Source organism: Mesoplodon densirostris, chromosome 13 (genome assembly GCF_025265405.1).
Source record: "Mesoplodon densirostris isolate mMesDen1 chromosome 13, mMesDen1 primary haplotype, whole genome shotgun sequence".
Taxonomy (NCBI): Eukaryota; Metazoa; Chordata; class Mammalia; order Artiodactyla; family Ziphiidae; genus Mesoplodon; species Mesoplodon densirostris.
Genome location: NC_082673.1, coordinates 88,643,639 through 88,656,113, shown reverse-complemented (window position 1 = coordinate 88,656,113; position 12,475 = coordinate 88,643,639). Strand labels below are relative to the sequence as shown.

The window sequence follows — 12,475 nt, the reverse complement described above, 5'->3', positions numbered from 1 at the left end:
CGTCCCTCAGGAGGCCTCTCTAAGCCTCTGGTGGTTTGCAAGCAACCTCTGGCACCCTTGGCTCGTAGAAGCATCACCCCAGCCTCTGCCTTCATCTTCATATGGTATTCTCCCTGAGGACGTGTCTCTGGTCCAAAAGTCCCCTTTTTATAGACACCAGTCATATTGGATAAGGGGCCCATCCTACTCCAGTATGACCTCATCTTAATTAATTACGTATGCAAGGACCCTATTTCCAAGTAAGTTCAGGTTCTGACATACTGAGGATTAGGACTTCAACATATGCATTGGTGGTGGGAGGACACGATTTAACTCATAACATGCCATGTGGTTAATAAATATTTTGAATATTATTTCTGCCCATACATGTACTTAAGTGAATCTTTCTCTTATCCAAGAGCAGCCTGAGCGAATATGGGAGAAGGATGTAGAAGATAAATACTTACATTCCTGGTTCTGTGTCAAAAGAAGCACCTGCCTTATCCCATTTAACCCAGGGTCCTTGTCATAGGGGCTGCTGTAATGTATATGTGCCTGTATATATGAGCATAAATGTGACCCATGATAATGGTGCGAGGACTCATACAGGATGGAATGTTACAAAGTAAAGAGAAAATTCCCTCTTTGTTCCCTCATCCCACACTCCAGAGGGAGCCACTGTTAATAGCATTTTGTGTATCTTTGAAAATATTTTCAATACACCTACTAGTGTATAGACAGCTTGTTACACACTTCATCTTTGCAACTTGCTTATTTTGCGTAGCTTGTGTGCATGTACATATATTTTGAATGAGTAATGGAATCAATGAATGGGTGAGTAAACCTGTAAGGCAGATATACGGGCTTCCTGGGTCTAGGTTACGCAGCTGGCAAGAGCTTCCGGGGGGGATTCCAGGATTTTCTGACATCATATCCGATGTTCTCCACCTCTCGTGGCCGTGGCCGTGAGCTTTGTCTTCAGGCTCCTATGGAAGGAACGTGGGGGGCAGGTCACATGTGTTTGACTCACCAGGTGGAGCCCCACTCTTCCCTGATGGGGCCACAATGACTCAAATCCAGCCTCCCATCCTGAGTCGGCGGCCTGTGAGGGTTCAGGGTGCCCTCCGTGCCCGCGATCTGTGATCCCCAGTGGCCAGAGGCAGGGCGTGGACAGCCTTCTGATCAGGGCGCAGGGCCTGTGCTGCCCGGTGGCCCTGTGCTGTCCTGGGCCTCCCGTCCTCTGGGCAGGTGACCGCCTGTGGTCTGCATAGTGATGGAAGCCGAGTGCACTGGGGGCCTGGCCGCTTCTCCGTCGCCTCAGGGTGGCGTCCCTGCTCAGGGGTGCTCACCCGCTGGGCTGCATACTTTCTGCTCTCTAGCAGCAGCTCACTGTCTGACACGCCCTGTCCTCTTTCGAGGAAGTGGTGTTTGTTCATTCAGCGAGCAGGCAGTGGGTTCAGCGCAGAGCCAGGAGCTGGCCGGTGCTCTATATTCTCCTGCTGAGTGAGGTCAACCTGGGGACTCCTGGGGGCATCACGCCATCCCCGTAGGCACACACAGGAGACTGACCCCCAGCTGGGCCCCTCGGCCGTGACAAAAACCCCAAAGCCCAGGCCCTCTGGGCCGTGCGTCCCCAGTGTGGGTGCTTTTGCCCCAAGGGGACAAATGTTGGTTTTGGGGTGCCAAAAGCTCCTACTTTTTAGTATCAAGCACAGATATGCATATGGAACAGAAGTAGATACACGGTATAGCTGTGGCATTAAATTCAAATGGAGCAGTTAGGGAAAAACTGTGAATGAGCACCTGGGCGGGAGCACTGACGACAGAAAGGTGGAGAAGCCCCGCTCCGGAGCCCCACCAGGGAGCGGCGTCACGCCTGCTCCTGCTGGCCCGTCGTGGCGTCCACATGTGGGCTCTGGCTGCAGTGAAGCCCCCTGGGCTCGGTTCCTGGCCGTCCTCCTACTTGTCACGTGGACTGGGTGTTTCTTCACCTCTCCAGGCCTCAGTTTCCTCACCTGTGAAGTAGGGGAATTTGCGAGCACCGGCCAGTTAATCCAGTGAAGCGACAGGACCGTGCCCAGCACTCAGAGTGCACCCGGGAGGTGACCATCACCGGGCCTCACGCGGCCCTATTCCTGGAGGGTCGTCCGGCTCTTGGCTCTGGCCTCCCTCCGAGAGGGCGCAGGGTAAACCCCTGATGAATGCAGATGCGCACAAGGGCACAGGGAGGGGAAGGGGAGCGGCATTTGGGGACAGTGAGCGCGGCAGGACAGGTGTGTGTGGTGGAGGCAGGACAGGTGCGCGCGGTGGAGGACGGGGAGGCCGGTCGCAGCCCAGGGGAGGCCGCGAACAGCCTCGGGCACAGCCTGCAGGAGGCGGGCTCGGCCCTGAAGGCCTGAGGCCTCCCAAGGCAGGTTTGGGGTTTTCTGACTTGCTCCCCTCAAGCCTGAGGAGCCTCCCACGGCATCCGTAGCCAGCAGTCAACTGCTAAAGTTTCCCAAATGCGTGTGTTCTTGGACACGTACGACTAGGTTCCAGGTTATTTCCCTGACAATCACTCTCACTCACCCGGAGCCGACATGCTTTCCTGAGCGAAGAGAAAGTTCCTGGCCACTTCAGCCAGTTCACGTGGCCTGGAGCCAGACCCTGAGTGGAGGCCCCTGAGGGCCTCCGGGAAGTGTGGGCAGAGTCCAGTCCATTGACGTAATTCACTGCCTGAGCTCCCCAAACCCTGGGCCAGGCACTCTGACCGTCCTGCCCACAGAGGAGAGAAGGAGGCACAGGGAGGTCGAGTGCCTTCCCAAGGCCACACAGCAAGTGAGAGACAGAGGCAGCATTTGGACTCAGCAGTCTGGTCCGAGAGTCTGCAGCTTGAGCCCGCCTGGCCCGTGTGTGCTGGAGTCTCTTGGCAGGAAGGTCACCTGGTGGGACGGAGTGGGCAGGAGTTTGGAGCTCAGAGCCGTTCGTGAGGGAAAGCTGTGGCCTCCATTTCCGAGTGGCACAGACACCAGAGGGGCTTCATGAGGACAAATGGGACGTGAGGAGGCCTGTGGCCCAGGAGGGAGCAGGTCTCAGCCCCAGTCGGCCTCTAGCGCACTGACAGGTGACAGCTGGCTGCCCAGAGCCGCGCCTCCCTCTGCGCACGGCCGCCTGTGTTGGCACCGTGTGTTAATGTGTCATGGCCCTTATCCTCTAGGGGAACAGAGGACCAGAGGGAGGAGGGGAGAGAGAATTGCCATCGGGCTGGGCCAGAGCGCGTATTTTTAGAGGGAGGCAGATGGGCTGCTGGGTGGGCGCAGGCAGGTGCAGAGCAGCGCTGTCGTGCCTGGACGGATGTCACACGCAGTCCCAGACACCAACTGGCCTCTCCGATTTCAGCACTCCCTAGCCCTGCGATCCCAGGCAGGTCCGTGCTTTCTCCGACCCTCGGTTTCCTCATCTGTGACGTAAAGGCATCTGTGCACACAGCACGATTCCTGCAGGGTCTGGTGAGATGAGGCGCGTGAATCACCCACGATCACACGTGCACATTTTAGGCCCAAGGAGGAAGCCCTCTTTATGATCCCCAGCAAGCCATACCTTTAATGAACATGGGGTGGGGGCGGTGCCGCCAGGGTTCAAACCACAGCCCCTTCCTTTCTATCTCAGGAAGGTTGTTCAGCATTTCTGTGCCTCAGTTTCACCATTTGTAAAACGGCGACATCTGCTCTGTTGTGAGCAGTGAGTGAGTTAATGCGTGTGAAGCCTGGCACGTAGGAAGCGCCCGGGCAGTGTTAGTGACATTTTACTGTCACGTGTTTCCATGAAGCCAGCTCCTCTGTAAACGTGTGCTTCCCAAATTATAGGACGTTGGTACCTGGTGGTTCAGGGATCAGTGCAGTGTGGTCTCCTGTGATGTTGTTGGTTCATTCATCTAGCAGAGTGCCCGCCTCCTGTGTGTGGGTGACACGTGCCAGATGCTGGGCATGGACACAGACAAGGCAGGGAAGAGAACCAGCGAAAGACACAGCCGTCTGGTGGGGAAGGTCCTGAGCAGGAGGAAAGTGAGGGCAGGGGCGTGACCAGCTCAGCTGAAGCTGACCTGTGGGTTTGGGGCTTACTAGGAATTTGTCTGTAGCTTAGGAGCGTTCTCGAACTTTCTGATTTTTATGCTACCAAGGATCTTACTGGTTAAATGTATTTATTCAGATTACAAACGGGCGCAAAATACCCCTCAAGTTAGAGAGTGTTATGGATGTGAGTCTGTCCTGGAATCTGGAGTGAGTGGACCTTTCACCCAGTAGCCGTGTGATTCTGCACCAGCCACTTTTCTGGGTCTCAATATCTTTATCTGTTCAACCCAGTGGTGACCATCACGGAGGAGGAGGATGGGATACGGGTAGGGATGTGCATCCTAAGCCGAGAACAGCCCGCGGTGATGTGAGCACTTCTGTTTGTTCCTGAAGTCAGCATCTGAGTGGGGAGGATGAACGGATAAGTGAACGATGTGGTCATGATTCTTTACTGTGCCTGGGCTCTGGGCATCCGTCACCAGCCCAGGGTTTTTCATGCACACGAACTCATTTAATTACTTATTATTTATTACGAGTTAAATATCCCAAGCTCCTTTTACAAGTGGAGAAACATCCTGTAAGTAATGACTTGGAGCCACGCTGGTCTGAGTAACAGCTCTATGTGTGAAAGCAGGCCCTCCGCATCCAGCAGTCTCTCTGTTGCACCGTCCTGCTCTGTGAGGCCCTGGCAGAATCCTCTCTTCTGTTTCTTCCACCAGGGTGAGAACGGATCGCCTGGATCCCCAGGAAACCATGGTACTCCAGGCAGTCCCGTGAGTACTGTCCCACTGCTGTGACGGAATCAGGGCAGGCTTTGAAAGGTGGTGTGGTTTACATCACAGACTGTCTGGTCTCTGTTTCCAGAAGCCTCAGTGGGAAAATAATGGTGTTTGGCTGGCAGGGATAGGCTGGAGGCAAGGGGAGCCGCGAAGGACTCCTTTCAAAGCTTAAAACACACACGATTATGCGCTTGGCTCGCTGTCGTCTACAGCCATAGACATCCAACAGGACAAAACTGTTGAAGACTAAAAAACACATGTGTCAGAAGGTTGCATGGTAGTTGATTGATGTTTTTAGATGATGGGAGGGCAGGGTCAGGCTGACCGACCCTTACCATCTCAGACAGGGTAAGGGTGCATCGTGGGGATGGATGCGTGTAACACAGATTCGGCTGAAGAGGGTCCTGCTGCTGCTGAGCAGGTGTTAGCAAGAGCTAACAATGGGTAGGTGGTAGAAAGAGGGTGACAGGAGTAATCAGCAGAGTCCTGGGCACTGGGTAGCAGGCTTGGGATTTGGGGTTCAGGTCTGGTAGATGCGGAGACATGGTGGGGAAGATTTGTCCTTGATGGGGTCTAGGGGTGGATAAGTGAAAGCCTGTCCGCTAGTCTCCTCCCAGCCCAGCCTTACCGTATATTTATTTGGTAAAATTGGCAACCCTGTTGAGAAGGCCACCTTTATGGTGTGTTGTTCAAGCGACAGATGCATGGGGTGATGGGCAGAACAGTCTGACCTGCTGACTGTTGTCACTGTGGAAATTAAGGTGACCAGTCAGTCTTGATTTCCCAGGAACCTTCCTGCTTGTAGCACTGAAAATCCTGCATCCTGGGAAACCCATCATTTCCAGGCAAACAGGGCATCTGGTGGTCCTGATAGAACCCCATCTTCCTGTTGGACCAGGGGCAGCCGTGTTAAGGCATCTTAACTCCTCAGCACACGTGGTGACCTTCCTTAGGAACCATCGTGGGAGTCTTGTCACCTCCGTTGAGACGTCACAGACAAGACGGGATTGGGTCCTGAGGCTGATCCATCCCCAGTGCAGAACTGACCCCAGAAGAGCTGACCCACATATGGTGGCTGCCCAGAAAGGTTAAAACTAAAATTCCCAAACACCTTTCCCCAAAAGTGAGCCTGCCAAACCATAAGTCGGGCTGGCCAAAGGGGAAGAGGAACACTGCCTCTGCAGGAGGATACTTGCAGGGGCCCCGTACACAGCAAGGTGTTTCGTTTGATGTTTGTCCCATTTTGCTTCTGTTGCTTGGAATGGGAGAGCCGTTCACTGTTTGCAGGAGACTCTCCTCTGCCCCCGCACCCCGTGGGGAATGCACAGTACCCCGTCTCTCCCTAACCCAGCCCCTCCGTTACAGGAAAGGGCTCTTCTGTTTTGTCCACGTGCCAGGCCTTCAGAGTACAGAGGGGTTCCGAGGTTTCTGAATCTTCTTGAGTTGGCCCTTGACCTTGAAGAATTCATGCCCTGCTTTCCCTCTGCAGGGCCAGAAGGGAACCAGAGGAGACAACGGCAGCCCCGGGCTCCCTGGCTTCCTGGGTCCCCGTGGGCCGCAGGTGAGCATAGAACCCTGTTGGGGCGTATCCCCAGCTGGCCCACTGATCGCTGTCTCTGCTGGAGCGTGACTTGGGTGAAGATGTCTGTTGTAAAGACAGTCGTGTTACCTGCAACGTGCCGATGCCGCAGAGCTCACTGATGTTTTGTTCTGTGCCGTAGGGTGAGCCGGGAGAGAAGGGAGTCCCAGGCAAGGAGGCAAGTACCATGCACCCCTCTCCTCTCGGTGACCTTTCTTGTGGGAGACACAGGCTCACTTCATGGGCGGGCGACACATGCTGCCTCAGGGGGCCCTGGGCCTAGCAGGGCTCCCACACGTGCTTCTGTGTTCTGCTGTTGCTGTCTGGAAATCCTAATGCTTTCTGAACGAGGGTCCACGTCTTCACTTTGCGTAGGGCCCACCAGTTAGGGAGTCGGTCCAAGGGTGCCATCGTGTCATGTCTCTGACTTGTCTGTAGCTCTCCACACCCAGTCCATCAACTAGTCCCGTCCATCCTGACTCCACGATACCTCCCAGCTCGGTCCATCTCTCTCCATCTCTCCCGCTGGACCCTAACGCAGACCGTCATCGTCTCTCACCTGGACGTTTGCAGTGACCTCCTAACTGGCTTCCTTGGGTCCAGCCTGCCCCCCGCCGCACTCCTTCCCCACTCACCAGCCAGAGTGACCTGAGTAGGACAAACGTGAGATCACATCCGTTTCTGGTTCAAGGCACGGCTCTGTCCTTCTGTGGCTCTGTCAACAGAGACGCTCCGGCCCTGGTCACTTCCAGCCCTCAGGATGGACAGGAGCAGGCATGGGAAGGCGCGTTTCAGGAACCACAAGGCCAGGATGGCTGGCGTGTAGACAGCGGGAGGGCGTGACCAGGGCCGGAGCAGGACTCCTGGAGGACCTGCCTTCTCCAGGACACATTGCCCTCAGCACACAGGATCCGAGAAGAACCGAGGAGGGCAGAGAGGGATGCCCGAGCCGATGGGATGGCCCTGGTTAAGTGACCACCCTCCTTTGGTTTCATTGCAGGGGACCCCTGGGAAGCCGGGAGAGCCGGGCCCCAGAGGAGAAAGGGTAAGTGGGGCAGGGGGACTGTGTCCAAGGCTTTAGGAAGCAGCCTGGCCTGCGGAGCGACTCCTGTGGTGGCCTCTCTGTTCTCTGTTCCCCCCGGAAATTTGTGAGCCCCCAGTGGGAGGCTTTTCCCGAGGTTGTAGTCAGTGATGTTGGCTTTTGTCATGGTTTTCTGGTTGTTATTTTAATCAGTAAAGTCATCGCAATTACAAATTCAAAGGCGAGCATGCCCAGACTTTGACAGATTTCCGTCTCTCCTCTCCGTGTGCAAACGCCTGTGTGTGACACGCTTGGAGCCCAAAGTGCCAGTTTGCCAGGAGCCAGATCTGTTCCTGGAGGTGACAAGGGAACAGATTTTCCCATAATGAATCGCCTTGGCGCTGCGCTCAGAAAGCCTTTCTTTACATTGCATTCCTCCAAAAAACAACAGGAAAGAAAAAAATCACTTTTTTTTTTTTTTTGGAAGAAACGCCGGTGAGGGGAGGGGGCATTCTCTCACCGCTGCCACCTGCTGCTCCCTCCAGAGAAATCAGACATCTCGTCTGCCCAGGGTCCTGCGCTTGGTCAGCCGTCACACCGTCCCACTGTTGCCCAACATGGACGGCACGCCACCCCACTCCAACCCTCCGTTTGTTTTCCGTGGTCCTGCAAAGAATTTCTCTTTGCTTTCCTTGCAAGTTGGATGAGTGAGGACCTGGCTTTGCCTGCAGGCCAGAGCAAAATGGAAGCAGAGAGCGTCAGGGCTTCTCACCCCCACAGATCTCTCTCCCTCCTCCCTTCCCAGTGACTTTCATTCCCATGGCTGCTGGTTCCTGAGTGTGGAGCCAGGGGAGGGGCCGTAGCTGGGAAGGCACTGAGGGTCTTGCCACCCAGCAGCTGGCCAGCTGTCCCCCGGGAGCTGCTGCGTTGTGGGGTGTGGCTGGAGTTTGGGTTGGGAGCAGGGGAATTCAGACGCCGAGTATGAATCTTCTGGATACCAAATCAGTACGTGGAATCTTCTCGAATACCGAGTCAGTAATGGCGAGTTGCCTTCCCTGGTTAAGTTGCCTTCCCCTGTTTTGTGGAACGTTGCCAGATAGCAGTCAGGTCCCCCATGCCTTGGACTCCAGAGACCATTTGAAATGTGGGACAAGTCCTCTCACAGCAAAGGGATGTTGAGACGTTTAAAGAATAGGAAATGCCATACCACAGGCCTTGGCGCTGAGGTGCACAAAGCACCAGGACTCTCCTAGACCCCTAAACTTGAGATCACCCACGGATGGCCATGTCCCCATGAAATGCATCACCTTCGAGAAATTTAGGTGACCCCCTCAAATCTGGGTAGATGCCTTTTTTAATTCACTGCTCTTTCTGTTATTGTTGAAAAAGCAATACAGACACGTAGTTAAACAATACAAATTGCAGAAAAGTGGCTGCAGTGAAGGCTAGCTGCCCGTCCACCAGGCCCTCTGGTCCCCGTCCCCTCCCCAGCTCGGTTGCTGTACACGTCCTCTGTATCTTGCACTAGTCCATGTGCGCAGAACCACGTGGGGTGTGCGTGTCAACATGCATATTACTAGATGCCCTGCAACATATCAGACTTTTTCCACCGTTTTGCTCTTTTCGTTTTTCATTTTTCACGCGTGTATGCGGCAGATGGTCTCATAACTGCACCGTCTTCCTTTTCCGTGGCTCTAGGTCACGCCCATGGCCATGTCCCATGTCCGGTTACCATCTGTGGCTCGTCTTTTTCTTGCGGTTTCCCCCCCTCTGCTGCCTCCAAGCGGTGGAGTTTTTACACCCTGAGGCTGTTAGCGTGGCCGCCGTATTTTCAGACTCTCCGACAACCGAGGCTGGCTGGTCAGACACCCGGTAGCAGATAGGGCAGAGGACTGGACCGTCCCGTGGTTGCCGTGGCTCCCAGATCATTGATCCAGGACTTCAGTCCTTGGGCCAGCGATGGGGAGAAAGGGGTCCCGGGCAGTGTCATCCTCTGCGGGCCCCCTAGGGCTGAGAGGAGGGGCAGATTCCCTGCGGGTGACACACCTCTGGCTGACGAGTGCCACCATCCCTCCAGCTGCCGGAGAACAAAGCTGGGCCTGAAGTGGGCCAGAAGCTCCGGCAGTCGGGCTCAGCGGCTGGCCTTCTCTAGCCAGGCAGGTGGAGCTGCGCTACGGGGACGGAGCACGGGATTGAGATTCGGAAATCAGAGCTCGTGTCTTGTCCTCTGCAGACTACCAGTGTGACACGGGCAGGTGGCTTTGTCTCTCTGGGCCCTCGTGCCCTGGTCTGTGCCATCAGACTTGAGTCATGGGCCTGCCAGGGCCAAGGTCTCCTTTCCCCCGCTGAGGAAGCAAAGGGCCGGCAGAGTCCCTTCTGTAGCCGCACGTCTCGTCTGGCCTGGGGGCACCTCCTAGGCCTCTGCTCACTGAAGCGCTTCTTTCCTCCCCTAGGGAGATCCTGGCATCAAAGGTGACAAAGGACCTCCCGGTGGGAAGGGCCAGCCTGGAGACCCTGGGATCCCAGGCCACAAAGGTCACACAGGCCTAATGGGCCCCCAGGGACTACCTGGGGAGAATGGGCCGGCCGGGCCGCCGGGGCCCCCGGGCCAGCCAGGATTTCCAGGACTGAGGGTAAGGATATTGGTGATGCCTCAAACTTGGGGCTCCTTGGGACTGAAGGGGAAGCCCGTGAGGTGTGTGGGCTTCAGAGGGACCAGGTTACAGATCCCAGTGACCTGCGTGACCCGGGGCAGGTTACTTCTCCTCTCCGAGCCTGTCCTTCCGCACCTGCCGAAAGGGGTGAGGAGAACCTCCCTCCCGACGGTCCGCCGTGATGGTTAAAGGAGGTAACGCCGCATGGCGTACGAAGGGCTCCAGGGTAGCGTCCGTCTCTCACAGTGTCCTGCATCCCCGAGCCTCCTCTCCTCGGGCTGTCGCGCGCTTCTGCCCCAGGACCTGGTGCAGCAGGCCACTGAGAAGATGCAGCCAGGTCTCAGTGACCAGAGCTTCCCGCGGGGACGGCTGGCTGTCCGTCCCGTGCCCGGCTCTGCCTCTCTCCCGTCTGCCTGTCTGGGGTATGCGTTCTTCCCTTTGGGTCGAGCTTTTCCCCAATGTAAAAGGAAAGGCTTGTTTAGAGCAGGTTTTTTCTTTGAACATATTGTATTCCCGTGGCAGACCTCTTATTTTTCACAGACTTGTAGCATCGGCTCATGCTGGCTGTAGAGAGGTGAAGGCAGAGCTTGGTGGACGTGTCAGTGGGGGCTGGTTGCCAGGTCCCCGTGACCTCCCCACCCCGCCTCTGCAGCCCGCGTGGCCCCCGGGGGACCCTCCGGTTCCTCAGAGCACAGGCTTACATGGTCTTCAGTGCCCCCGCCTGCTCTGAGGATCTGTGTCACTCTCCCTGCCAGGGCGCCTGTGGCCAGCCTGAGCTTCCACCACCGTGCAAGAGGCCAGGCAGCCAGATCCTGTCCCTCGGCCAAGTGTGGGTGCTGGCGGACTCAGTGGGCTTCCAGAAGCCCCCCACCCCTCCTCCGAGTCTTTGCCAAGTTCTCCTGCTGCTGTGGGTAGCGGTGGACATTCTGGGACTCACCTAAAAGATTATTGGCCAGAAAGGCAAATAAGAGAATGAGGACACGGAGCCCATCTCACGCTGTGCCAGACGCTGGGGCTGCGGAGATGAGCCCAGTACGGCCCCCAGCCTCGGGGGTGGACACCGCCCTGAAGGGCTCTGATGACGAGGGGGGAGCCCGGTGCGGCAGCAGGTCTGCTCACGGATCCGTCTAAGAATCGCACATCGCCATGGGCGCCTGGAGGTGGCGCCCGCCTTCTCTGCCCCCTGACCCATTGGTTTCTGTGACCAGAGCAGGGCAAGCCAGACCTGGGGACCGGAGCAGCCAAGTGACCAGTGGGAGGAAATCAAACACGATTTCATGCAGGAGGCAGCCTGTGAGCGGGTCCTGCAAGAAGATGGCACTTTGGCAGGGAGAGGCTCAGAGCAGACCTCCCGGGTCCAGAGCTGGGGAAGGGGTTTGTGCGGGGAGGAGGGGGGAGCAGGGGCCCCAGAGAGAAGGGAGTCCAGGTCGCCGTACGGGACGGGGTAACGCCGCCTGCATGGCGGGGAGCAGGCAGACGGCTCCTGGTGTAAAAGGGGTTGAACCAGGGAGCTGTGGTGTATGGGGCTGTGACCGTCGAGGCTTCCCGAGCCGTCGCAGGTCTCAGGAGGCAAGGGCTCCTGGGAGGATGAACAGCTCTGCCTTCCCGCCCTCCTAGGGGGAGTCTCCATCCATGGACATCCTGCGGCGGTTCATCCAAGAAGAAGTGGAGAAGCAGCTGGAAAGTGAGTAGCTGGGCTTTTATCACAGCCGTGTAGGTCGGGTCCTGGGTGCTTTGAAGAGCCCCAGGAAGCAGTCCGTTCACTCATCCTTCAGGACTTCTGCAGCCTGGTTGGAAAAGGCAGCCTAAGAGCAGCTCCAGTAGCAATCAGGGTTGAGGCGCACCTGGCAGGCTCCAGCCAGCCTCATCTGGCACAGATCCCGCTCCAAGCTTCTCTTCGGGGCAGCTTGAATTGCCGCTGCTTGATTACCTCTAGGAAGCTCACCATCTACAGAACAAGCTTCTCATGATCTTTCATTTCTTCTGTGCACTCAGTTGTTTGTCTAATGAGGAAGCAGCTTTGACAGGCCTGCGGTGGGTCTCTTAGTTAGAACTCACAGCCCGGGGAAGAGACAGAGACATAAACAGACAAGGCGGCTTCAGTACAGTAAGAAATTCCTGTGGTTTAATTTGGCACAGGGGGTGGTGAAGAGGATGGATGAAAGTACCCAGGATGGCTCGGGGCGGACAGGTGAGGAAGGGCTTCCCGGAGGAGGGGCCACGTGAGCTGAAAGCAGGGACAAGACCCCAGGCCTTTGGAACAGCATGTGCAGAGACCCCGAGGGGAGCCTGAACACACAGTGCTTTCAAGGAACTAGAATCCTTTGAATCCTACTGCACTGGATTTACTGTGAAATCCCAGTCTTGCATGAGCCCCGTACACAGCAGGCGCTCAGGAAGGGAGAGAGATG

At 56.4% G+C, this 12,475-nt stretch overlaps 1 protein-coding gene across 1 annotated transcript in view; it reads left to right on the top strand.

Moving 5' to 3' along the window:
* COL22A1 (collagen type XXII alpha 1 chain) overlaps window positions 1-12,475 on the top strand; it is a 240,739-nt gene that overhangs the window by 221,759 nt on the left and 6,505 nt on the right. Inside the window, exons 58-63 of the mRNA XM_060116083.1 lie at window positions 4,751-4,804; window positions 6,300-6,371; window positions 6,532-6,567; window positions 7,390-7,434; window positions 9,864-10,043; window positions 11,682-11,748. Coding sequence (XP_059972066.1) covers window positions 4,751-4,804; window positions 6,300-6,371; window positions 6,532-6,567; window positions 7,390-7,434; window positions 9,864-10,043; window positions 11,682-11,748 — 454 coding nt within the window. The remainder of the gene's footprint in view (window positions 1-4,750; window positions 4,805-6,299; window positions 6,372-6,531; window positions 6,568-7,389; window positions 7,435-9,863; window positions 10,044-11,681; window positions 11,749-12,475) is intronic.